This window comes from Tamandua tetradactyla, chromosome 6 (assembly GCF_023851605.1).
Source record: "Tamandua tetradactyla isolate mTamTet1 chromosome 6, mTamTet1.pri, whole genome shotgun sequence".
Taxonomy (NCBI): Eukaryota; Metazoa; Chordata; class Mammalia; order Pilosa; family Myrmecophagidae; genus Tamandua; species Tamandua tetradactyla.
Window position 1 is genome coordinate 22,705,225 of NC_135332.1, and position 26,198 is coordinate 22,731,422.

Here is a 26,198-nt window from a genome sequence, read left to right on the forward strand (position 1 = left end):
ACCCTGTGATGACATTGTGAGCCATGGATTGTATACTTTGGACTATATGGTGCATGACGGTATCTCAATGAAAAAAAATTGGTATGAACGTTCTAAGCCCCTCTTTAAGAGGTTTGCTCTCTGACAGATGACACCAAGAGAATGTTTCACTTTAGAAAAACTTTTCTTTGCTCCATGGAAGTCCTTATCCACAATTCCTCATCACAATGCCAACAGTAGATGTTTGTGGACATTTTAATATTAGCCTAAGTCGAGCAAAAATAAGAATAAAAGCCTAGGGAAAAAAGTCTATTGCATATTGCACTCTAAGTCAGACAAGGCATGTGTATAGCCAAACTATTGATCTTTCATACATGAGAGCTAGGGATAAGGGAACTGCTGCCTCCCAAAGGTCCTTCTGCCCAAGATGAGGCCAAGTCCAACTAATTTACAGAGGACTCTATTGTTTCTCAACCTCTGACTCTAGAGTCCAATAAAAAATGAACATCTATCATAGAAGAGAAAACACAGAAGGGATTGCTGAGGTATTTAGATCAGAATTGTGACAAAATATCCTCAGTCCCTGAATTCAAATGAGAGATTAAATTAAATCAGATGAAATTAGAGCCCTAGGTTCATTAAGGCCTACTTCCTTTTTTCTAGAATGCAACTTTCCTACTCCATGAGGTTCTTACCAAGTCTGCAGGTTTCTGTGAAGTTCTGGTACAGCTGCATTTTGGATCAGCCAGGGATGGTGTGTCCACTCTGACCTCGCTGGGTGTGGGGCAGCCTCTGTGGCCTGTCCCAGGGATCTCTGCCTTCGCATCTCTGCGGCTGGACACGATGTAACTCACTTCTTTGCTCAGAAAACCCTCAATTACCTGAAACCAGATCATAGATGTGGCTGAAAATCAAAAGGCAGATGTAGAACTGCTGATATCAAGTGGATGGGGAAGGAAATACCGGCTGCTGGGAGCCCCAGAATCACTGTCTTTAAATAAACCAAGTGTAGTTCTGTATCAAGCCCCCAAGAAGACATTACCCCGAAATGTAATAGGGAAAATACAGGCTTTTCTCTCCAGAGTTACTGCTCCTGATCTAACAGTAGGAGGCCACAGGGTTAGAACTGTCTGGCCAGTTTGAATTTGCATGCAGCAAGAGCACACTGAAGGGGCCAGACAGGACCAAGGTAGTCTGGTTAAGCCAGGATTTTTCCGTGTCAGATCCACTGGGCCATCTGGATACTATATCTGTAATCGTAACCACACTACAAAAAGGAACCTAAAAATAATGAAACAAAAGAGAAATTTTGGCTACCACAGCACTCAGCTGTGTATGTATCTGCTCAGTCTAGCAGACTATAAGTCCCTCAAGGTTACCAAGAGGCTCTTGCTCATCTTTGTATCTCAAGAACACCCAGCACAGTGCCTTAAACACACTGACACTTAACTTGTGTTTGCAGAAAGAAGAAAAGATGGAAACAGGAGTGATATGGCAAATTCTTTTTTTTTTTTAACTTTTTTTATTAATTAAAAAAATTAACAAAACATTAAGATATTCCATTTTATATATACAATCAGTAATTCTTAATATCATCACATACTTGCATATTCATCATTTCTTAGAACATTTGCATCGATTTAGAAAAAGAAATAAAAAGACAACAGAAAAAGAAATAAAACGATAACAGAGAAAAAAAAAGATTATACATACCATACCCCTTACCCCTCGCTTTCACTTACCACTGGCATTTCAAACTAAATTTATTTTAACATTTGTTCCCCCTATTATTTATTTTTATTCCATGTGTTCTACTCTTCTGTTGATATAGTAGCTAAAAGGAGCATCAGACACAAGGTTTTCACATTCACAGAGTCTCATTGTAAAAGCTCTATCATTGTTCAATCATCATCAAGAAACATGGCTACTAGAACACAGCTCTACATTTTCAGGCAGTTCCCTCCAGCCTCTCTGCTACATTTTGAACAAGGTGATATCTACTTAACGCGTAAGAATAACCTCCAGGATAACATCTCAACTCTGTTTGGAATCTCTCAGCCATTGACACAGTCTCATTTCACTCTTCCCCGTTTTGGTTGAGAAGGTTCTCTCAATCACTTGATGTTAATTCTCAGCTCATTCCAGGGTTTTTCTCAACCCCTTGATGCTGAGTCTCAGCTCATTCCAGGATCTCTGTCCCATGTTGCAAGGTCCACACCCCTGGGAGTCATGTCCCACGCAGAGAGGGGGAGGGTGGTGAGACTGCTCGTCATGTTGGCTGGAGAGAGAGGCCACATCTGAGCAACAAAAGAGGCTCTCTTGGGGGTGACTCTTAGGCCTAAATTTTAAGTAGACCTGACCTATCCTTTGTGGGGTTAAGTTTCATATGAACAAACCCCAAGACGGGGTCAGCCTATAGCTTTGGTTGTCCACACTGCTTGTGAGAATATCAAGAATTCAACTTGGGGAAGTTGAATTTCTCCCCACTCTCACCATTCCCCGAAGGAGGCTTGCAAATACCTTTCCAGTCACTGATCAAATCACTCTGGGATTCATCGGGGCATCACTCTGGACAAACCAACAAAATCTCATGTCCTACCTGAGATTCCAAGTACTTATGACATTCAATCAAACTATTTACATGACTTATATTAGGAAATGCTCTAGTCAAAATATAAATTTTGTAACAAATAAACATTTTTTGCTTTAGTCTCACACATAATGTGACATTTTAAAGTATTAATTATCATCTATTTTCAGCACCCTGCAATAATGACATTCCCTTGTTCTTCCTCATGCAAAAACATTTTTAAAATTTGTACACTGTACATTTCACTATTATTATACACTGTAGGCATTCCTAGATTATACCATCTCGATCTTTACCATCTATCTTTCTTTCTGATTTCATTTATGTCCCCAGCCCTCCTCCCTCTATCATTCTCACATGAAGCTTCATTCAGTGTTTTAACATAATTACATTATAGTTAGGTAGTATTGTGCTGTTCATTTCTGAGTTTTTATATTCAGTCCTGTTGCACAATCTGTATCCCTTCAGCTCCAATTACCCAATATCTTACCCTATTTCTATGTCCTGATGGTCTCTGTTACCAACAAAATACTCCAAGTTTATTCACTAATGTCAGTTCATATCAGTGAGACCATACAGTATTTGTCCTTTTGTTTCTGGCTAATCTCACTCAGCATAATGTCCTTAAGGTCCATCCATGTTGTTACATACTTCATAACTTTATTCTGTCTTACAGCTGCATAATATTCCATCTTATGTAAATGTCACAGTTTGTTTAGTCAACTGTCTATTGATGGACATTTTGGCTGTTTCCATCTCTTGGTAATTGTTAATAATGCTGCTATAAACATGGGCATGTAAATGTCCATTTGTGTCCTTGGCCTCGTGTCCTTTGAATAGAGACAGCATATAGATGGGTCCTGTTTTTTAATCCATTCTGCCAGACTATGTCTTTTGATTGGAGAGTTTAATCCATTAACATTCAGAGTTATTACTGCATGGATAGTACTTTCTTCTACTATTTTGCCTTCTGGATTTTATATGTCATATCTAATCTTCCTTCTTTTTACCTTTACTCATAGTCTTCCTTTCTACACTCTTCTCCACACCTCTCTCTTCTGTCTTCGTATCTGTCTCTAGTGTTCCCTTTAGTATTTCTTGCAGAGCTGGTCTCTTGGTCACAAATTCTCTCAGTGATTTTTTGTCTGAAAATGTTTTAATTTCTCCCTCATTTTTGAAGGACAATTTTGCTGGATATAGAATTCTTGGTTGGTAGTTTTTCTTTTAATAATTTAAATATATCATCCCACTGTCTTCGCGCCTCCATGGTTTCTGCTGAGAGATCTGCGCATAGTCTTATTGGGCTTCCCTTGTATGTGATGGATTGCTTTTCTCTTGCTGCTTTCAAGATTCTCTCTTTCTCTTTGACCTCTGACATTCTGATTATTAAATGTCTTGGAGTATGTCTATTTGGATCTATTCTCTTTGGGGTACGCTGCACTTCTTGGATCTGTAATTTTAAGTCTTTCATAAGAGTTGGGAAATTTTCAGTGATAATTTCCTCCATTAGTTTTTCTCCTCCTTTTCCCTTCTCTTCTCCTTCTGGGACACCCACAACACGTATATTCGTGCGCTTCATATTGTCTTTCAATTCCCTGAGTCCCTGCTCATATTTTTCCTTTTTTTTTTCCCTATAGTTTCTGTTTCTTGTCGGATTTCAGATGTTCTGTCCTCCAGTTTAGAAATCCTATGTTCTGTCTCTCGAAATCTACCATTGTAGGTTTCCATTGTTTTTTTCATCTCTTCTAGTGTGTCTTTCATTCCCATAAGTTCTGTGATTTGTTTTTTCAGACTTTCAGTTTCTTCTTTTTGTTCTTTCCTTGCCTTCTTTATATCCTCCCTCAATTCATTGATTTGGTTTTTGATGAGGTTTTCCATGTCTGTTCATACATTCTGAATTAATTGTTTCAGCTCCTGTATGCCATTAGAATTGTTGGTTTTTTCCTTTGACTGGGACATAACTTCAATTTTCCTAGTGTGATTTGTTATTTTTTGCTGGCATCTAGGCATTTAATTACCTTAATTAGTTTATTCTGGAGATTGCTTTCACTTCTTTTATCTAGGGTTTTCTTGCTGGATGAATTTGTTGTCTATCTGTTCTTTGACATTCCGTTCAGCTTTATCTGGACCTTTAGCTTAAGTTTTGTTTAACAGAGGAGAATTTTTCAGTTCTTGTTTTCATGTTTCTTGCCCTGCTTGTGTGGTGCCTCCCCCGCCCCACACTTAGGAGGGTCTACTTAGATATTCTAGACCCCCGCCAGATTTTCCCAGACCAAACTGGCCTCCTATCAGGAGGAAAGAGTCACCTGCATTGGTTTTCCCTGAGGGTGAGACCCAGCAGGTTGAAAGGCTTTCCTGTGAAGTCTCTGGACTCTGTTTTTCTTATCTTGCCCAGTATGTGGCGTTTGTCTGACTGCAGGTCCCATCAGCATAAGATGATGCGGTACCTTTAACTTTGGCAGACTCTCCCTGCTGGGGGCCTGGTAGAGACAGAGGAGAGGTTGTAGGCTGGTTTTAATGGCTTCAAATTACCAAGCCCTGGTGTCTGAATTCCTTGATGGAGGGATTCCACCTGGGTGGGGCTTCACCCCTTCCCTGGGGAAGGCACAGGCTCCAGATAAGCCCCCCAAAGAGCTCACTTCTGCCTATGCCTGGGGCAGTTGCAGCCTAAAAAGTCCTGTGATATGGCAAATTCTTAATGACCTATTCTCTAGAAAAATATACCTGTTCTGTAGCATTTGCCAATTTCTGAGGGACAAATACTCCCACTATGGCTTGATTTAAAGCTACCAACATGTTACGAAATATGGAGTTGAGAAGAGGTGCTTACAATTGGTTCTCACAGGCCAGTACCAGCCAGCTCCAGCACAACACTGGTAATACAGATGGATGATGTCTCAGAAGTGTGACTGGATGAGAAACCTGGCACTTAGATTAAAAAAAAAATCTTCGATGTTATAGCTTCAAGGCGTACATCTAGCTGCTGCTTTTTTTTTTTTTTTTTGCATAGGCAGGCACAGGGAAACAAACCCAGGTCTTCATCATGGCAGGCGAGAACTGTGCCTGCTGAGCCACCGTGGCCCTCCGTATCTTCTTTAACAAGACAAAAACAAATGCTGAAGGTGGGAACAGGGCAATTATTACCCTATATAAATGTGGTAGATTATTTAATGGTCACAAACTCTTCCCATTTCATTACATACATTTCTTTGCAATATGACTTTGCTGCTCCTCCCATCAAGAATTAGAGCCTATTTTTCCATTCCCTTTGAATCTGATTCATTTTGATCAAGAGAATGTGGTCAAAGAAATATGCATGAGTTCAGGAGCCTAGGCTACAAGAGGCCTTGCAGCTTCCCCTTCACCTTGTAGGAAGGCTGTCCTGAGACTGCTACAATAGTTACCTAGTCTAGTTTACTAGAGGATGAGAGGCCACACAGCAGGAAATCAAGGTAGTCCAGCCAACCCCCAGCCAAATGCACCTGCATGAGTGAGCCCTGTTAAAATCAGTGCCCAACCAGCTCATAAGATACTAGGGAGTAATAAATTGTTGTTTTAAGCCTAAGTTCTGAAGTTGGCTTTTGATACAGCAAAGACTAAAAGTTCAAAATGTAATTATGATATATCCCAGAGTAATTTGGGCAGAGAATAAAAAACTTTTTGCAAAGTCCCTTTGGGGGACTGGAGAGAAAGGAAGAAACATTAAACTTCCACATCTGGGGAACTCCTGATATGCATACAAGCAGTGGGAACAACCAATTCAATAGGCTGAGCTCTTGATCTTGGGGTTTGCCCCTATGAAACTTATTTCTGCACAGGAGAAGTTAAGCCGACTTATAATTATGCCTAAGAGTCACCCCAGAGAACCTCTTTCGTTGCTTAGATGTGGCCTTTATCTCTCACTAAGCAACTCGGTAGGTGAACTCACTGCCCTCCCCCCTATGCAGAACATGACTCCCAGGGATATAAATCTCCCTGGCAACACAGGCTAGGACTCCTGGGGATGAGCCAGGACCAAGTGTCATGGGATTGAGAAAAGCTTCTTGACCAAAAGGGGGAAGAGAGAAATGAGACAAAATGAAGTTTCAGTGGTTGAGAGATTTCAAACAGACTTGAGAGGTTATCCTGGAAGCTTTTCTTATGCATTACATAGATATTGCTTTTTAGTTTGTGGTGCATTGGAGTGGCTAGAGGGAAGTACCTGAAACTGTTGAACTATATTCCAGTAGCCTTGATTCTTGAAGACAATTCTATAACTATATAACTTTTATAATGTGACCATGTGATTTCTTTCCCTGGAGTGATGCAAATGTTTTAAAAATGATCATCATGACGAATACATCACTATGTGATGATACTATGAGTCACTGATTGTATACTTTCAATCAATTGTATGTGTGTGAAGATTTCTCAACAAATATATATATATATTTAAATATAATTATGGGCTAGTTTGGATGCATAATCCTCATAATCCCTGCCTCTGAGTTTCTGCCTCCTTGAGTTTCTGTTAGATTGACAGTACACCAAACATATTCATGGAAAGTTTCCCTAAATACCAGTCTCTTCTGGGCCAAGTGCTATTATCCTACGTTCTAAACATCAGAGATATTTATGTTGACCCCTTACCAAAAGTACCATATAGTATTTGCTTTAAAAATAGTTTCATGGATTGAAATACAGCAAATGTTTTTACCCAAGGTGTTTGTTTACCACATGGTACTTCTAAGAGCTAAAATTTAGATATAATCCAAATGTCCACAGGGTTAACAGTTAAGTAAATCATTACCTCACTCAAAAAATATTATGTTTCCATTACACGAGGGGCAATAATAAGAAGAAGGTGCTAATGCTTTAAGGTTATGTTCAAAAAAGAGGTAAACAAAAGTGTACTCTATGTATATCATAGCTATACAGAGAATATGCATTAAAAAATATATAGGGGGCTTGAGCAGGACACATGGGCCAGGGCTGCCCTTCCCTGGCTCCTTCCTCTCTCCTTTCCCACTAGGAACTGCTGGCTGTGGCAGCAGTTCCACATCTTAGGAGGGAACACGGAGTGAGTGGGTGTAGGGAAGGGGGAGGGAAGCAGTGGGGAAGGGGATCAGGAAACCATGGATGATAAGGCATTCACCAAGGAGTGTATCAAACAGTTGAATGTAAACAGCTTAATGAAACCCAAGTGCAGACTCTGTGCAAAAAAGACTAAGAGGTCTATTGTCCTGTTACTGTCTGGAGCTGTTCATGATCAATTCCAAGACCTTATAGAACTCTTAAGAATTGGTGGGAAATCACTAGATACCAACTATCTATTCACAGGTGACTATGTTGACAGAGGTAGAGACCGTGACTCTTCTTGTGGCATTAGAGGTGTTATCTAGAATGTATTACAATATTGAAAGGAAACTACCAACAAATTACCCAAGTATATGGCTTTTATGATGAATGTGTATGAAAATATAAAAATCCTAATGTTTGGAAATATTTTACACATCTATTTGATTGCCTTCTATCTACAGCTTAATAGATGGACAAATATTCTCTCTCCACAGTGACCCCTCTCCATCCACAGACACACTGGATCATATAGGAGCCTGGATCATTTACAGGAAATTCCATATGAGGGCCCAATGTGTGATCTATTATATTCAGATCCAGATGATTGTGGTGAGTGGGGTATTTCTCCACATGGAGCTGGCTACACATCTGGACAAGACCTTTCTCAAACATTTAACCATGCCAATGGCCTCACAGTGGTTTCATGTGCTTACCATGTATGAGGCATACAACTGGTGTCACGACTGGAATGTGGTTACCATTTCAGAACACTCAACTATTGTTATCGTTGTAGGAACCAGGCCGCTATAATGGAATTAGATACTACTTCAAAAAAGCAACAGTAATCTATGCGTTTCTGTAACTGATTGGGATCTAACTTGGCATTAAACCACAACATGGATCAAAATGTGCCATACTAATAATGTACATTTAGCACAATTTCAGAATGAAATTCAGTCCTATACCATATTCTAGATCAGTCAATCTAACAGTCTGCCTGCTGTATTTGTAGTAAATATTTTTCCTTGGGCTGTTCAAACTAACAAGGTAACTAATTCTTTTCTCTCCTTCAGCACATATTTGAAAATTTTAGTTATAGTGCTTAATTGGCATGGATTAATAGAATCAAAGTTTTATTTTTAGGTTATTTATAGGGAAAATACACATAAGCAAACTTCTACTTAATCCATTACCACCATGTTTAATTAACTTAACTGAAGGAAAGATTATTCTTGGAAATATGTTATCATAACATTTAAAGAGATTTCCCTTCATTGAAACTAAATTATCATGTTATGTTGACCTGCATAGTTCTGTATATTTGTCATGACAGGGCTTGCATCCTATTTGGTGTACTGAGCAAATAACTTTCCATTTTAAACAACAACAACAAAACCATAGGATAGAGACAGAAAGTCCATTAGTGGTCACTCAGGGTTGGGGGAAATTGAGCGAAATAGGGAGTAACTACTAATGGGATATGGAGTTTCTTTGCAAGGTAATGAAAATATTCTAAATTTGTGGTGATGGTTGAACAAGTCCGTGGATATGCTAAAAACCACTGAATTGTAAACCTTAAATGGGTGATTTGTAAGATATGTGAATTACATCTCAATAAAGCTGTTACAGAAAAAGAAAATTTAAAAATTTAACTTTAAAATATGTTTTATACTTAAAATAGTGATATCGTAGAAAATACCTGGAAATCATAGATATAATCTCTCTCCAACTCCTGTCCTACAACCCAAGAAGGCACATGATATTACTGGAGAAGCAGATTACATACCCCACCCAGTTGCTGGATGGCCCCTGTCAATAACTGGAGATTCTTGCCAGCAGGGAGATCCAAGTAAAAGGACTTTCCAGAAAAAGGTTGCCTCCCAGTACCTGGTAAGCTCTTCCGGCATTTCCTCAGCCAACTAGAAACTCCTAGCTGAATCCCTAAAAATCAATAACAAAGAGAGGAAAAGTCAGAAGCCTGAGGTAGGAGAGAGTCCTGCAAGTCATCAATAGCCTCATTGACAGCCTCTGTGTGTTAGACCCCCTGCCAGGCCCAGGCACACAAAGACGACTGCAAGACGAGCCGCCCTAACCTCACAGAGTTCAGTAGTAGAGAAAGATTTTGTTGGTGGGAACGTATAATAGTGTAGCCACTTTGGAAACAGTTTGGCAGTTCCTCAAAATGCTAACCATACAGTTAACTTATGACCCAGTAGTTCTACTCCTAGGTTATATACCCAAGAGAACTGAAAACATATGTCCAGAGAAAAACTTGTACAACAATGTTCATAGCAGCACTATTCATAATAGCCCCAAAGCGGAAACAACCCAAATGTAAAAAAAATAAAATTTGGTATTCCGTTGTATGGAGTTCCATTTGGCAATAAAAAGGAATGAGGTACTGATACATGCTATAACATGTATGAACCTCAAAAACATGCTGAGTGAAAGCAGCCTGACACAAAAGACCACATATTACATAACTCCATTTACATGAGATGTTCAGAAAAGGCAAATACATTGAGAGAGACAGAAATTTGATAAGTGGTGGCCAGGGTTGTGGTAGGAAAGAGGAATGATTAGAAATGTGCCTGAGGATTTTTTGGGAGTGATGAAAATGTCCAGTAATTGCAGTGATCATTACAAAACTCTGTAAATTAATTACAAATCACTGAAGCATATACCTAAAACAAATAAATTTTATGAATATAATCATGCCTCAATAAAGTTGAAGAAAAATCCTTGTTGAATGTACCTTTAAGAACTATGTGATTTGTTGTGAACAAATTTACAAAAGGAAAAAACTAAACAAATATGGAATTCTAGTCAATGATATGCATGCTGAATTATTTAGAGGAACGTGTACTAATGTCTACAAATTACTTAAAATGCATCAAAAAGTAAGATGGCTAGAGGGATAAAAGATAGATAGATGATAAATATATCAAAATGTCAACGGTAAAATCTAGGAGGTGTATATATGAGTATTCATGTAAAATTCTTTTGACTTCATTGCAGTTTTGAAAATTTTCAGAATAAAACATTAAAAATACATTTATTAAGTAAATTCTTGAGAAACTGAAGAGATAAAAAATGTTCAAGAGAAAACAAGAAATACTACAGATATGCAAAAAAGTTCTAATATACAGATAGGAGTCCCCAAAGACAAAAACCATAACAAGAAAACAGAACACTAAAACCTATAATTTAAGAAAACTTTCCCAAAATAAAAATCATCACTGAAGCTATGTATTGAAAAAGCATATCATGTACTTTAAAAAACAGACCCAGAATAGCCAACATCAAGATATAGTCTAGTAAAATTGCTGGATTTGTAAATAAGGGGCTTGGACTAGATATTTCTTGAAAATCTTCTAAAAATATATGAACAAATAAAATAAAAACCTTCTAAAATTCTTTGAGTCCAAGAATTCCTGCATTTTGCTTCTCTCCTACCCAATCAACCTTTCAGTTTGACCTCCTCAGATTGCACTGATGAGAAACTATTTTTCTTTCTCCGAGTTCCATATTACACAGTTTATCCATTAATAGTTTCAGCTTCATACTCTTTATTTATTCTTTCTGGCTTTCCAAATAGATTGGGAACTATTTAGGGAAAGAATTTTGACTTACGCAACATCATCATTTCCATAATTCTTAACCCAGAGCCTGCCCCTTCCTCTTCAGCTGGTATTTCATCTTCAAGCACATACTTTCTTGTTCATAAACCTCACTCTTTCTGAAAGCAGTAGTTATGAGACAGAAAGTCACTGGAACGTCAGCTTGATATCTCACAGAAAAGATATACTGTGGTTCCTGTCTCTGCCTCATACTAGCTGTGTAAACCTGGGGAAGTCACAATCTCACTAAGCATCTCTGAATCTATTTCCCCACTTGCGAAACAGTAGTAATACCACCACAGGCCAATTTATGAGGAGTAAATAAGATATTGTAAACTGTAAGGTGATGGTATTGGGCAGATATTTTCAAAATAACAACCGATGCATCACAAGCACCAGCCACTCAGAACAGAGACTTGCCACAAACAGTTGGTGCAGCCATACCAAAACATTCCCACAGATTATCAGACCTTTTAGGCTATACAATTGCAATTACATTTTGTAATTGTAATTCTTTTGGAACCCTCCCCAAAGCCAATGTCTCCAGAAGTCTTCCCAGAATTAGCCCTTTGGATTTTCAGTCCAAACAAGATAAAAACATGCATGCCCTACTGACTTCCTCCCTTGATCCTAAACCTAGGGAAGCCACTGAATAAGAAGGAATTAGATGGATCCCAGAACCAAAGACACTAGGGGTTGGAAATGAACACCTAGCATAGAATGCAAGAGGGCCAGGACTTGGAAAACATTTTTTAGTTGTGCTGAGTGGGTGACTACCTGCTCTGTGGCTATGCCAAATAAACTGGAGGAAGTAGAGTAATATCAGGGTAGTGCTGGAGCCTAGCTTGAGGGCAAGTAAGCATATGTGCATGTGAAACAGTTAAGAGGTCAAGGGGAGAGTGGGCTGGCTGGCACCTGAGTATGCTTCTCTCCTTATCCACTCCCACATGATGGGTTAGGTAATTACAACTCAAGGAAGACAACTATTGAAAAAGAACAATACCAAATATGTGTATACTGAAGGGGCACAGAATGTTGCTGCCAGTGGAAAGTGGACCAGCACACACTGGAACCAGGGGCTCTCCACCTTGGGGTGCTTTTCATCTTCTATTCAACTCCCAATCTCTGAACTCAATGGCAGGGCATGAGACAGAGCCTAGGAATTTGTATCTTATTTCCAGGTGCACAAACCAAGCAGAGTGGTAAACAGTCCTAAGGAATATTAGCTTATAAGAAAGCATGAGACAACTGAAGAAAGCAAATACTATAAAAGGAAGATGCTTTCTCTCATACAAGTTGTCTAAATATCCTAAGTAGTGGACCAAACAGAAAAAAGATATTAAGTAAAATAAATATCATTAAAAAGGGAGGGGCAGGAATAGTTGTTAAAAGAAAAGAATTAGAGATATTGGACATGAAAAATTCAATACATAAAATATAAAAATTTTTTAAACCCTCAAGTAATAAAAAGACAAATGGGAAAAGGATCTGAATAGACAGTTCTCCAAAGAAGAAATACAAATGGCCAACAATAAGCATATGAAAAAATGTTCAATATCATTAGCCATCAGGAAAATGCAAATCAAAGCCACAATGAGATACCATTTCACACCTACTAGGATGGCTATAATAAAAAGATAATGACAAAAAAATAAAAAAAAGATAATGACAAGGTTTGGTGAGGATGGAGAGAAAAACTGGAATTCTCAACCACTGCTAACGGAAACATAAAATGGTACAGCCACTTTGAAAACAGTCTGATAATTCCTCAAAAGGTTAAACATAGAGTTATCATATGACCTAGTAATTCTACTCCTAGGTATTATCCAAGAGAAATGAAAACTTGTATGCAAATGTTCATAGCAGCAATATTCATAATAGGCAAAAATTTGAAACAATTCAAATGTCCACCAACAGATGAATAGATAAATGAAATATGGTGTTGGGAAATGAGTCCTATCCCCCACAAAAGGCATGTTTAGGTCCCAAGACCTTGGGGTCCTGTGGTTGTGAACCCATTTGTAAATAGGACCTTTGAAGGTGTGATCAAACTGAATGAGAACGGGCCCTTTATCCAAAATGACTGAAGTCCTTATAAGTAAAAAATTGGACACAGAGAAAGAAGCCATGGGGAACAGCCAGAAACTTGAAGTCAACAGACCTGAAAGAGAAAGGAGAAGATGCTGCCATGTACATTGCACATGATGGAAACACCAAGGAACTACAAAGACTGCCAGCTAACCAGAAGATACCAATCCCAGGAGGAAACAAGCTTTCTAGCCTCTGAAATTCCTGTTGTTAAGCCAGACAACCCCACTGTACGGTATTTGTTTTAGCAGTGGCAAAACATAAGGGGTACTAAAAAGAAATGAGGTACTGATAAATGCTGCAACGTGGATGAACCATGAAAACATTATGCGAAGTGAAAGAAATCAGTTACAAAAGATGAAATATTGCATGATTTCATTTATATAAAACGTCCAGAATAGGCAAATCCACAGAGACAGAAAGCAAATTAGTGGTTACTAGGGGCTGAGGGGCAAGGAAAGGTGAACAGGAACAACTGTTAATAGGTATGGAGTTCTTTTTCAGGGTAATGATCGTGTTCTAAAATTGAATGCAGTGATAGATGCAAAAGAGTACTTTCTTTTGGGGGGAGGAAGATATAAACCTTGGTCTTTTAAAATATGTAAACATAAAACTAATAAAAATGGAAATTAAAGCCTTCCAAAATCCAGTCATGCTAATAGTGAATTTTAAGAAGAAATATAAAGTGAATAACGTCATAATCTCTTTTTCTAAAAAAAAAAAATAGGGAACAAGAATCAGATTAGTATTAATTCTCAACAGCATCTACTTTATGCAAGAAGATAAAGTAACTTTTCAATATGTTGAAGGAATAACGCATTCATTCAACAATTTCAATGCAAGGGTGAAATAAAGATATTCTCATGCATAAAAGTCTCAAAAAGTTTATCATACAAGACTCCTTTTGAAAATAGTCTTGGAGAAAGTTCTCCAGCAAAAAGAGACATGGATCCAGAAGAAAACAACTAGTCACGGAAAAGGATGAGTAAATAACTTAGTAAAGTGCATTACTGTCTAAAAGGCAGCAACAATTAAATGGCCTTTCTGTAACATCTAGAACCAAAACTAGATGATAATAAAAGAAAGAGGGGGGCACAGAAGGAAGTGATTAAGTGCTATAATACAGGTGTTTACACTTACCAATAAACTAAAATTTACAGTGAAGATAACCATGAATATGGGTTTCAACATCTCTATTCTGACTCTTCACCTGCTGATCTTGAACATAACATCGGGCTGAAATCTCGTTTGACCTTTACCATAAATTCCTAAATGACCCATGACATCCCGCTCCCCAAACCATCAAGTAATTATAAAACACCAATAAGGCTAAAATTCTTCCCAAGCGATCCTAGGTCCAGATTAGCAACTTTGACCTCGCGTCCTTGGCTTTGACCTGTTTGTTACCTACCTAGGTCCGGAGCCCGGAGCCTAGTCTCAGCCATGAAACTCTCCAGATCGACGTAAACGTCCCCTGAGAAAGGAGGGAAAAGCAGCAACTCAACCACCTTCGGTCTTCCACCCCCTTCACCTGTGCCTCGCAGACCCGGCACAATTCCCAAGATCCCCAACTCGGCTCCCAGAAACAGCAAGACTCAACTCCATTCTGACCCACACTTCCATCTCAACTCCCGCGCTTCTTTCCAGGCTCTGGTCCCTCAGTCCCTCCGCCCCCTTTCAGTCAGACTCCGTTCCCTGAAATCCTTTGACTCCTTTGGCCGTCCCTGGTGCATCTCCTCAATTCCCGTGCCTCCTTGCAGGATCTTGTCGCCTCGGTCCCTCCGCCCCCCTTTAGACCTCTATCCCTCAACACCCATGACCCGCTGAATCATTTCAACTCTTCTGACCCCTTCCCGGGCCTTAGTCCTCCACAGCTTCTGCACTTTTCCGCTGCTCAATTCGCATGCCCACTTTCCGACCCCGTACTCTCTCTTCAACTCTTACGACCCTTTCCGCCTTCCTTTTTACCCCAATCTCCCTTTCCGGCATCCGTACCTTTCCCGGCTCCCTCCTCAAATTCTCGGTTCCTTCTCGGCCTCCGTACTCCTTCCTCAAGGCCGCGGTATTACAATCGCTGGCTCCAAGAACTCTTCAGACTTCCGAGCAGCAGCGGCTGCTCTGCAACTACGGCATCATTCTCCAAGTGCCCTGACCGCGGCTTGGGTTTAAATTTCCTGCCGGCTCCGCCCCTGAGGCAATGAAAAATCCGCGAGATCTGTCCTACAGTGGCTCCGGGTGGACAATTTTAACTCAGAACCACTGCTTTCTCCACCTCCGCCCTGGACTTCCCCTCGCGTCCTCTAAATGGCGGGTCGTGGCTCCGCTTTTCATTGGTTGGAGACACTTTGCACTGTAGTGGTTGGCAAGTGTGGGGCGTGATGAGGGAAACTGGTGGTAATATCTTCGTGATTCTTTACCCTGACTTGATTTGAAATTCCTAGAAGTTCGAATAATAGCAAATTAAGCTTAACACTTAAAAAGCAAATACAGTCTACATAAAAATTTCACGTACACGTCATTTCATCGTCACGTTTGCCCCTCCCTTTTCTCACTCACCTACCGAGCAAGAAACTTATTAAAAGAGGGACTTCAGGGGTGGGCCGCGGTGGCTCAGCGGGCAAAGTGCTTGCCTGCTATGCCGGAGGACCTCGGTTCGATTCCCGGCCCCAGCCCATGTAACAAAAAACGGAGAAACAAAATACAAGAAAATGTTTGGAAATGTTTCCCTTTCTTCCTTCCTTCCTTCCTTCCTTCTCTCTGTCTTTCCTTTAAAAAAAAAAAAAAAAAAAAAAAGAGGGACTTCATTCCTCACCTTCCATCTTTTCTTCAACCCACTCTAATTAGACTTTGATCTCCCCCTCCCGCCCCCCACTAAAACTGTTCTTTTCCAGGTCAGCGGAGATTTCCACTTTGCCAAATTCTATGGTCACTGCTATCCTTACTGTATCCGATCTCTAGACATGTCCGTCTTAACTCCAGACATATATTCAAGTACCTACTAGATATTTCCATTTGGATGTCTAATAGGTATCTCAGATTTGAAGCCAAACACTTGTTCTTCTCCAAACCTTGGGGAGTAAAAAGAAAACCACCTTTTCTTCTCCCATTCCCTATCTCTGTAAAAGTCACCATCATCCACCCAGTTGTTCAAACCAAAAACCTAGGAGTTACCTTTCAATACTTTCCTTTACTCCCTCCCCTACTCCAAAAACAAGTCCTACCAATTCTGCCTCCAAAGTACATCTTGAATTAGACAACTGCTATGCCCTAGTTCAAACCAATATCATTTTTTGCCCAAAGTACTGCATTTGATTGCTAATGCTACTTCTACTCTTGACTATCTTCCTATCTTTCTCTAATATAATCCATTCTCCATAAAGCAGCCAGGGTGATATTTTCAATATATTACTGTTCTAGTTTGCTAGCTGCTGGGATGCAATATACCATAAACAGAACGGCTTTTAAAAAGGGGAATTTAATAAATTGCTACTTCACAGTTTTAAGCCAAGAAGATGTCCCAATTAAAACAAGTCTATAGAAATGTCCAATCTAAGGCATCCAGGAAAAGATACCTTGATTCAAGAAGGCCGATGAAGTTCAGGGTTTCTCTCTCAAGTGAGAAGGCACATGGCAAACACAGTCAGGGCTTCTCTCTCAGCTGGAAGGGCACATGGCAAACACAGTGTCATCTGCTAGTTTTCTCTCCTGGCTTCCAGTTTCATGAAGCTCCCCGGGAGGCATTTTCCTTCTTCACCTCCAAAGGTCACTGGCTCATGAACTCTCTGCTTCGTGGTATTGCAGCATTCTCTGCTCTCTCTGAATTTCCCATTGTCCAAAATGTTTCCTCTTTTATAGGATTTCAGTAAACTAATCAAGACCCACCCAAATGAGTGGAGACATGTCGTCACCTAATCCAGTTTAACAACCACTCTTGACTAAATAACATCATCCAGGGAGATGATCTGATTACAGTTTCAAACATACAGTATTGAATAGGAATTATTTTACTTTTATGAAATGGGATTTTGATTAAACATGGCTTTTCTAGGGAACATACATCCTTTCAAACCAGCACAATTGCTTTTCATATGTACCTGGTGTCCCTTCCAGTAAGACCTTTCTCTGCAGGAAGATTATACATCCCAGTCCTGATAAACTCAGGCCTGGCAATATGACTTGCTTTAGCTAATGAAAAAAGAAATGATAGTCACTTTGGAGCAGAAGCACCATGTTTTGTTGTCCTTCCATCACGGTGACCACTTCATTAACTTGAGTTCCATAGTGAAGATGGCACAGAACAGAACCATAAGTAACCAATAATTAATGTGTAGCAAGACATAAACCTTTGTTGTTGAAAGCCACTGAAATTTTGGGGTCATTTCTTACCATTTCATAACCTAGTTCAAAGTTCTTAAAGTGTGGTCCAAGGACTTCTGCAGTTCCCCAAGACCCTTTCAGAAGGTTCAACAAAAAACTATATCTTAATTTTATTTTAATGGAATTTTATTGAGATATAGTCACATAGCATAGAAACCATCTGAAGTATATAATCACTAAAATTTCACAGTATCATCACATGGTAGTACATATAGTCCCATGATCAAATTTAGAATATTTTCATTAGTCTAGAACATAAAATAAAAAGAAAACCCTAATCCTCCTACACTACTTATCCTTCCATATTATTGACCCATAGTGTTGGTGTGGCACATTTGTTACTGTTGATGGAAGAATATTAAAATATTACTGTTAACTATAGTCCATAGTTTGCAATAGGTACATTTTCCCCATACACCCTCTGTTATTGACTCCTTGTAATAGCGTCTACATCTGTTCTAGCTCATGAAGGAACTTTTTTATATTTGTTCAGTTAATCATGGACACTATCTACCAAAAGATTCACTGTCTTATACATTCTCATGTTGTGTTTTTTGCCTACATGTATATTTTTAAAGTAGTTTTATTGATAAATCTTCACACACATACATTCCGTACATGGTATACAATCAGTGGCTCACAATATCATCACATAGTTGTGTATTCATCACCATGATAATTTTTGGGGAACATTTGCATCACTCCAGAAAAGGAAATAAAAAGAAAAAAGAAAAAACTTACATACCATACCACTTAACCCTTCCTCTCACTGATCACTAGTATTTCCATTTACCCGATTTATTTAACTCTTTGTCCCCCTATTATCTATTTATTCTTTATGCATATTTTTTTACTCATCTGTTCATACCCTGGATAAAAAGAGCAACAGAAATGGGGTTTTCACAATCCCACAGTCACACTGTAAAAGTTAAACTTTATACAGTAGTCTTCAAGAACCAAGACTACTGGAACACAGCTCAACAGTTTCAGGTACTTCCCTCCAGCCACTCCAATACACCAAGAACTAAAAAGGGATAGCTATAATGCAGAAGAATAACCTCCAGGATAACCCCAATTCTATTTGAAATCTCTCAGCCCCTTAAACTTAATTTTGTTTCATTTTTCTCTTCCCCCTTTTGGTCAAGAAGGCTTTGTCAATTCCTTGAGCTGGTCCCGGCTCATCCTGGAATTTCTGTCCCATGTTGCCAGGGCGATTTTCACCCCTGGGAGTCATGTCCCACATCGTGGGGAGGGCAGTGAGTTCACCTGATGAGTTGGTTTAGAGAGAGAAGCAACAACTGAGCATCAAAAGAGATTCTCTGGGGTGACCCTTAGGCATAATTTTAAGTAGGCTTATATTATCCTTTGCAGGAATAAGTTTCTTAGGGGCAAACCCCAAGGTCGAGGGCTCAGTATTGATTTGGTTGTCCCCACTGCTTGGAAGAATATCAGCAATTCTCCAAATGGGGAAATTTAATATTTCCCCCTTTCTCCCCAGTTCCCCTATGAGACCTTGCAATTACTTCTTTATTCACTGTTTAAATTACTCTGGGATATGTTGGGCATCACACTAACCTGGACAAACCAACAGGATCTCACACCCTATTCAAGATTCCATGTACTAATGGTGTTCTCCTTAACTGACCATACAAGTTAAATTAGGAAACGCACTACCCAAAATATAAATTTTGCACCAAATAAACATCTCTCCCTTTGGTCACAAAGAAGGTGAAATTTAAAAATATGGACCATATTATCCTTTACCCTGTATTCTGATTTTCCTTAGTTCTATCCCGATTAGCTTCCTTCATATCTGTACTCGAAGTCTGATCATGTTCCCATGTTTTAACCTCAGCATGGTTAAAATTTTCCTTCTGGTGACATACATGAATCTAAACTTCCCCTTTCCACATACACATACATTTACACACCATTCAGCACTGTTAATTATTCTTACAATAATGTGCTACTATCACCTCTGTCCATTTCCAAACGTTTAAGTTTACCCTAGTGAAACATTCTGCACACATTAAACAACAGTTTTCCATTCTTTAGCCTCATTCTATATCCTGGCAATTTATATTCTATATTTTATGTCTCTGAGTTTACAAATTATAATTAGTTCATATCAGTGAGATAAAGAGATATTTGCCCATTTGTGTCTGACTTACCTCACTTAACATAATGTTCTCAAGTTTCATTTGTGTCATCACATGCTTCAGGATTTCATTCCTTCTTACTACTGAATAATATTACATCTTATGTATATACCAAAATTTTCTTTATCCTTTCATCTGTTGATAGACAACTGGTTTGTTTAATCTTTTAGCAATCGTGATTAATGCCACTATGAACATCGGTGTGCAAATGTCTCTTCACGTCCCTGCTTTCAAATCTTCCACATATATCCTGAGTAGCAGGATTGCCAGGTCATAAGGGAAGTTCCTGAAGAACTGCCAAACCATCCTCCACAGTGGCTATACCATTTTACATTCCCACCAGCAGTAAATAAGTGTTCCAATTTCTCCACATCTTCTCCAATACCTGTAGTTGCCTGTTTGTTTGATAGCGGCCATTCTAGTAGGTATGAAATGATCTCACTGTGGTTTTGATTTGCATTCCCTAATAGTGAAGATGAGCATCTTTTCATGTGCTCTTAGCCCTCTGTATTTCCTCTTTGTGTATCTTTCCTGAGATATTCTTTGTACATGTGAAGACACATGTGGATATATTTTCCCTAACTCCCTCTTTTTTGTGAAAAAATAACACATATACAAAAAAAGCAATAAATTTCAAAGAACACTACAACAGTTAGTTATAGAATAGATTTCAGAGATTAGTATGGGTTACAATTCCACCATTTTAGATTTTTCCTACTAGCTACTTCAAGACAATGGAGAATAAAAGAAATAACAGTATGATTCAGAAGTCATATTCATTTGTTAAATCCTATCTTCTCTGTTTTTTAACTCCACCTTCTCATTTGATCTTTCTCCCAATCTTTAGGGGTATTTGGGCTATGTTTATTCTAAATTTTTCATGTTGGAAAGGGCTGTTGATAATATGAGATGGTGGGGTGGAACTAGTTGATGTTCTAGAGAGGCTGGCTTTGGGTTTCAAGATTTATGTGGCCTGGGAACCCATCTGGAGGTTGAAGGTTTCTAGAAAGTAATCACAGTACATGGAACCTTTGTTGAATCTCAGATAAAGCCCTAGATGTTCTTTAGGGCTGGCAGGAATGGTTTTGGTTGAGGATTGGCAAACCACGGTAAGTAGCAATGTCTAACTGAAGATTGTGTAAGAGTAGCCTCCAGAGTAGCCTCTCAACTCTCTTTGAACTCTCTCAGCCACCGATACCTTACTTGTTACAATTCTTTTTCCCCTTTTGGTCAGGAAGGCATTGTGGATCCTATGGTGCCAGGGCCAGGCTCATCCCTGAGAGTCACATCCCACGTTGCCAGGGAGAATTTCACCCCTGGATGTCATGTCCCACGTCAGGGGGTCCCTCTTCTTTTTAAACACAGAGGGTAGCAAACATTATATGCTGGTTTGAGCCTCATTTTTTTCTTTAATATTTCTTGGATTTTGTTACATGTCTGTACCTAAAGAGCTTGCTCATTCATATTTATGGCAGCCCAATTTTATGTGACTACAGTGTGTTTTTTTTGAGCCAGTCTCCTATAGATGGGTTGTAGATTATTTCTGTCCTTTTACTACAATAAGCATAACTGCATTGAGTATTTTTATAAATATGTCATTCTGTAAACATCTCTGCATTAGAATAAATTCCAAGCAGCAGAATTGCTGGGTCTTTTCAAATTGCCTTCCAGCAGGTTTGTACTAACTTACTTCCTGCGCCAACATTTTCCAGAACCTGTTATCCATTCACTGTTCAGCACTGTGTGTTATCAGACTTTTCCATCTGAGAAGCACGCAATGATATGATATATCCTTGCCATTTTTGATTTGCATATTTTTAAAATTATAAATGAAGCTGAGCATTTTTATAGTTTAAGAATTTTGGGCCTCCAGCTGAGAGGAGGCCAAGGATAATTTTCTTCAGTTGTCATGAATCCATGTTCACAACATGGATTTTGTGAACAAAATCAGACCATGAAGTCCAAGTTCAACCCCAACTAGATAAAAGTCATGTGCCTGAGGTGAGCCAGTGGGGAAGTTGATGCCACATCTGACCAGGACCCCAAGATTGGCCCCCTGGGTCTGTCTCCAAGAAAGGTTGGTGATAACATTGCCAAGGCAAACTGGTGTCTGGAAAGGTCTAAGGATTATGGTGAAAATGACATTCAGAACAGATGGGCCCAGATTTGAAGTGGTACCTTCTGCCTCTGACCCGATCATCAAGGCCCTCAAGAAACCACCCAGAGACAGAAAGAAGCAGAAAAACAGTAAGCATCATGGAAATATCACTGTTGATGAGATTGTAAACACTGCCTGAAAGCTGCAGCCCCAATTTTTAGCCAGAGAACTCTCTGAAACCAATAAAGAGATTCTGGGGATTGCCCAGCCTGTGGGATGCACTGTTCATGGCTGCCACCCTCATAACATCATAGATAAAACGCAACAGTTGGGCAGTTGTATGCCCTGCTAGTTAAGAAATACAGAGGAAATATTTTAATAAAGGATCATTTGACAATCAATTTTTAAAAGGCATTTTTTCTGTAAACTTTCTATTTAACATGTCATTTATCCATTTGTATGCATTCATTTATTTTAAAATGTGATAAATGTAATGCATACTATAAAAAGCACTTTAAGTGAACCCTTCTTTGACATTAAATACAAATACTGTATTTGTATTAATTTGACAATACTGTGTAACTTTCACCACATTATCTATTTCCAGACTATTTTCATCATCCTAAACAGAAACTCATACTCATTTAGCAGTAATTCCCCATTCATCCCTCTGACCACCGCTGGTAACCACTATTCAGCTCTCTGTCTGTATGAATTTGCTTATTCCAAGTATTTCATATTAGAGAAATCATAAAACATTTGTCCTTTTGTATCTGGCTTATTTCACTCAACATGATATTCTTCAAGCCAGCACTTCACATCTTCTTATGGCTGAATAGTATCCCATCATATGGATATACCACATTTCATTTATCTCTCCAACTGTTGATGGACACTTGGGTTGCTTCCACCTTTTGGCAACTGTGATTAATGCTGCAATGACCCATTGATATATAAATATTGGTTTGAGTCCCTTCTTTTAATTTTTTTGGGTATATATCTAGGAGTGGAATTGCTGGGTCACATGGTTAATTCTATGTTTAACTTTCTGAGGAACTGCCAAACTGTTTTCCACAGTGTCTACACTGTTTTACATTCCCACTATCGAGGTACAAGGGTTTTTATTTCTCCACATTCTTTCCAACATATATTATTTTCAGTTTTTTAAAAATAATGGCCATTCTAGTGGGTGTAAAGTGGTATCTCGTAGTTTTAATTTGCATTTCTCTAATGGCTAATGATGTTGAGCATCTTTTCATATGCTTATTGGCCATTTGAATATCATCTTTGGAGAAATGTCTACTCAAATCCATGGCCTCCCCCCCTTTTTTTTCTTTGTATGCTGTATGGTGGGGGTTACATTTCATTCTATTTTCCATTACAGTATCCCCTTATTGCAGAACTATTTGTTGAATTTTTGTTTGTTTGGTTGGTTTTTCGTTTGTTTGTTAGCTTGTTTGTTTGTTTTTGGAAAGTGCATTGGCCAGGAACAGAACCCGGTCTCCCGAATGGCAGGCAGGAGTTCTACCATTGAACTACCCTTGCACGCCCCGTGGCCCATTTCTAAATTGGATTGTTTGTCTTTTTGTTGTTGAGGTGTAGAAGTTCTTTTTATGTTCTGGATATTAAAGCCTGTAAGTTGTCTTTTCACTTTCTTTATTTTTTAAAACAGCATGTTTATGAATCAAGACAATGACAGGGTAAATGTTTAACATATTTAACTAATAAGACAACCAACATTCTGCTTTAACTTTAATTTGCATTTATTTTATGACGAATTTTTTCCTGAGCCATAAATTTTTGTTTCTTCAGTTTTTTCTAGGATATCTTTTTCTTCTGTGCAAACTGCTCTTCCAGGTTACAATTTGTTCTTTTTCAGTTAAGGATCATCTCAGTGTGGCAAGGGGAGCTTATGTATGGGTTAATCTGACCACGAGCTCTATAAGTCCTGCGGTGCATTTTAGGGACTTTGCTCACCTCGATGGGCTCAATGACCAGAGAATCTGCATCTAAACCTCTAAATTCAGCATTACTCTCTGCATTTTTAAGCATGTGCAAGAAAAATTCAGTCCTCTTTTTGGGCCACTGATCTTGCATCCAGCCTCACTGTTTGGCCTGGGCTTACCTACCAGCACCACCACTGTAACGACAGAATGGCACACGTTGCATCTATAAAGTGACATCTTTCAGATACTTGGTAGCTTTTCGAATATGCTTATCCTTGATGGCCTGAGTAGTTTCTCAGGTCCTCTTAGAGTGAACACAAAGATTTGAACCTCTTGATTTGCAGGATTTTGTAGGGTTTTCTGGGTCAAGTGAATAGCGAACCATTTTTAGAGATAACCTCAGGCTGCTTACAGGAAGAAGAAGCTCTTTTCACTTTCTTGGTACTATCTCTCGCAGAGTTTTTATTTTTGATAACATCCCACTTATCTACTTTTTTTTCTTTTGTTGCTCATGCTTTTGGTGTTGAATCTGAAAAATCCATTGCCTATTACAAGGTCCTGAAGATATTCTCCTATGTTTTCTTCTATGTATTTTATAGTATTAGTTCTAATATTTAGGTCATTAATCCATTTTTAATTAATTTTTGTGTATGGTGAGAAGTAGGGGTCTCCATTCATTCTTCTGCAGGTGAATTTCCAGTTGTCCCAGTATCCTTTGGACAGGCCATCATTTCCTATTTCTTTGTCTTATACTCTTTAATTGAACACTGTACCTTTTAATATTTAAAAATGTTTACTCTGGTATTTATTCCCCAAGATGTCTTTTTTCCTGATTTTATAACCAGCTGTTGAGAAGATAAAGAAATTCTTGAGCTTCAGTCCTTTTATCAGGAAGGCCTGCTCAAGATGAATGCAGTGTGCAGGGTCCTCCCTATCTTTTATGGGCCTGTGTCTTGTCTAGTGCTTGTTACTTGTTTTGGAGTTCCCCTGTTGACAGGAGTTTGAATGCCCGCTCTGTTTCCCAGGAGACAGACCTCCCTGACCCAGGTGTTTACAGCAGGCAAGCCTCTGCTCCATCCTGTCCCCCTCTATACTCTTCTTACACTTCTTTTGTTATCTCAAGCTGCTTTTGCCTGGAGAGCAAATTATGGGGGGGGTGGGGGTGGGGAGCATGCTAGAAAGGAGTTTCCCAAGTCAGTCTTTCCCAGCTGAAACAGGGCAGGACCATAAAGGGGGCCAGACCAGCACCAAAGTTCCCCAGGGAGGGGTTTGGGAAGGATGACAGGAGCTTCTTCTGTGGCTCCCCAAAGCTGAGCTTTCTCGACCTGTCCAGAAAATGCAACCCTTCAATTAACTGTCCCCTGCAGCCCTGAGGAAGTATAGTGCCTTTAAGTCTCTACCACTGTGCCCTTTGTCCAGAATTGGTTATAAAAATGGCCACCCTCAGAGTCGGGTCCCCAGTGAACCAGAGTCTCTAATCATGACCCTAATCTTAGAGAAGAGGATTTTTATCTCTGTTATCAGTGAGCTAGTCAGGGCTGGACTCCAGTGCAACCGGTTGCAAAAGTGTGGTACGGAAAGGAAGCTGCTAACTAAGCATGGAGAGAGCAATTTACTGATCTTTAGCATAATTTACCAGCCTCTTCCTCCTGCTCTTCCCTGGATGCTGTACAGTGTCCTACTGGCCTCTAAAGTTTCAAAATAATTGTTTCAGACAGTTCCTGCCTGTTGTTTTCATGGAAGGACTGAACCTGGAGCTCCCTATTCTGTCATCTTCCCACAATTCTCTCTCTCTGTACTATTTTTGCAACTTTCTGTGTCTGTGATTATTTCAAAAAAAATGTAAAATAGAAAAAAATTTGTGTGACTTTTCTAGTTGTGGGGGCTCTTCACTGACCTCAAGCTATGATCTTTGACCCATGGTGACTCCCAAGTGTCTGTGAAATTTTCCCACCTACAAGATGACCAGTGGGTTAAGACAAACATGAGTTAGGAGAATTTGAAAAACAGAGGGGAGTTTTGGGGGGCCACTTTGGGCCTTTGGGTCCATTAGTGCCACATTTTAACTCAGTGAGAACACCAAGGCCATAGGACTAATATTCACACTACCCTGCATTTCTACTAAATTTTATAGTTTTCCATGTGCATTCATTTAGATTATCCCAATAATAATAAGGGTAGAAAATTCTCTCCAGGCCTTTTGCAAGGTATACAAGCCCTCCCAATTTTGTAGCCATCTCCTGAATCTCTTCTATTTGAATCCTGTTGCTCAAGGCATATATG

The 26,198-nt window shown here is 39.2% G+C and overlaps 1 protein-coding gene and 2 pseudogenes across 7 annotated transcripts in view; 2 read left to right on the forward strand and 1 right to left on the reverse strand.

Moving 5' to 3' along the window:
• DBF4B (DBF4B-CDC7 kinase regulatory subunit) overlaps positions 1-15,756 on the reverse strand; it is a 31,857-nt gene extending 16,101 nt beyond the window's left edge. For 2 of the 7 annotated variants that reach the window (XM_077164146.1, XM_077164144.1), the window contains exons 1-4: positions 15,183-15,308; positions 14,747-14,809; positions 9,414-9,568; positions 675-860 (exon numbers count right to left, since the gene is read on the reverse strand). In XM_077164146.1, the coding sequence (XP_077020261.1) occupies positions 675-860; positions 9,414-9,568; positions 14,747-14,780 (375 nt within the window). In that variant the 5' untranslated portion in view covers positions 14,781-14,809; positions 15,183-15,308. Of the gene's footprint in view, positions 1-674; positions 861-9,413; positions 9,569-11,260; positions 11,367-14,746; positions 14,810-15,182; positions 15,309-15,330 lie in introns of those variants that run through there. The other 5 variants (XM_077164150.1, XM_077164147.1, XM_077164148.1 and 2 more) reach the window with 5 other exon arrangements.
• LOC143685608 (serine/threonine-protein phosphatase 2A catalytic subunit beta isoform pseudogene) lies at positions 7,684-8,472 on the forward strand (annotated as a pseudogene).
• Positions 15,757-21,825: 6,069 nt separating the features above from the next.
• Positions 21,826-22,325, forward strand: LOC143685854 (large ribosomal subunit protein uL11 pseudogene; annotated as a pseudogene).
• The last annotated feature ends 3,873 nt before the right edge of the window (positions 22,326-26,198 follow it).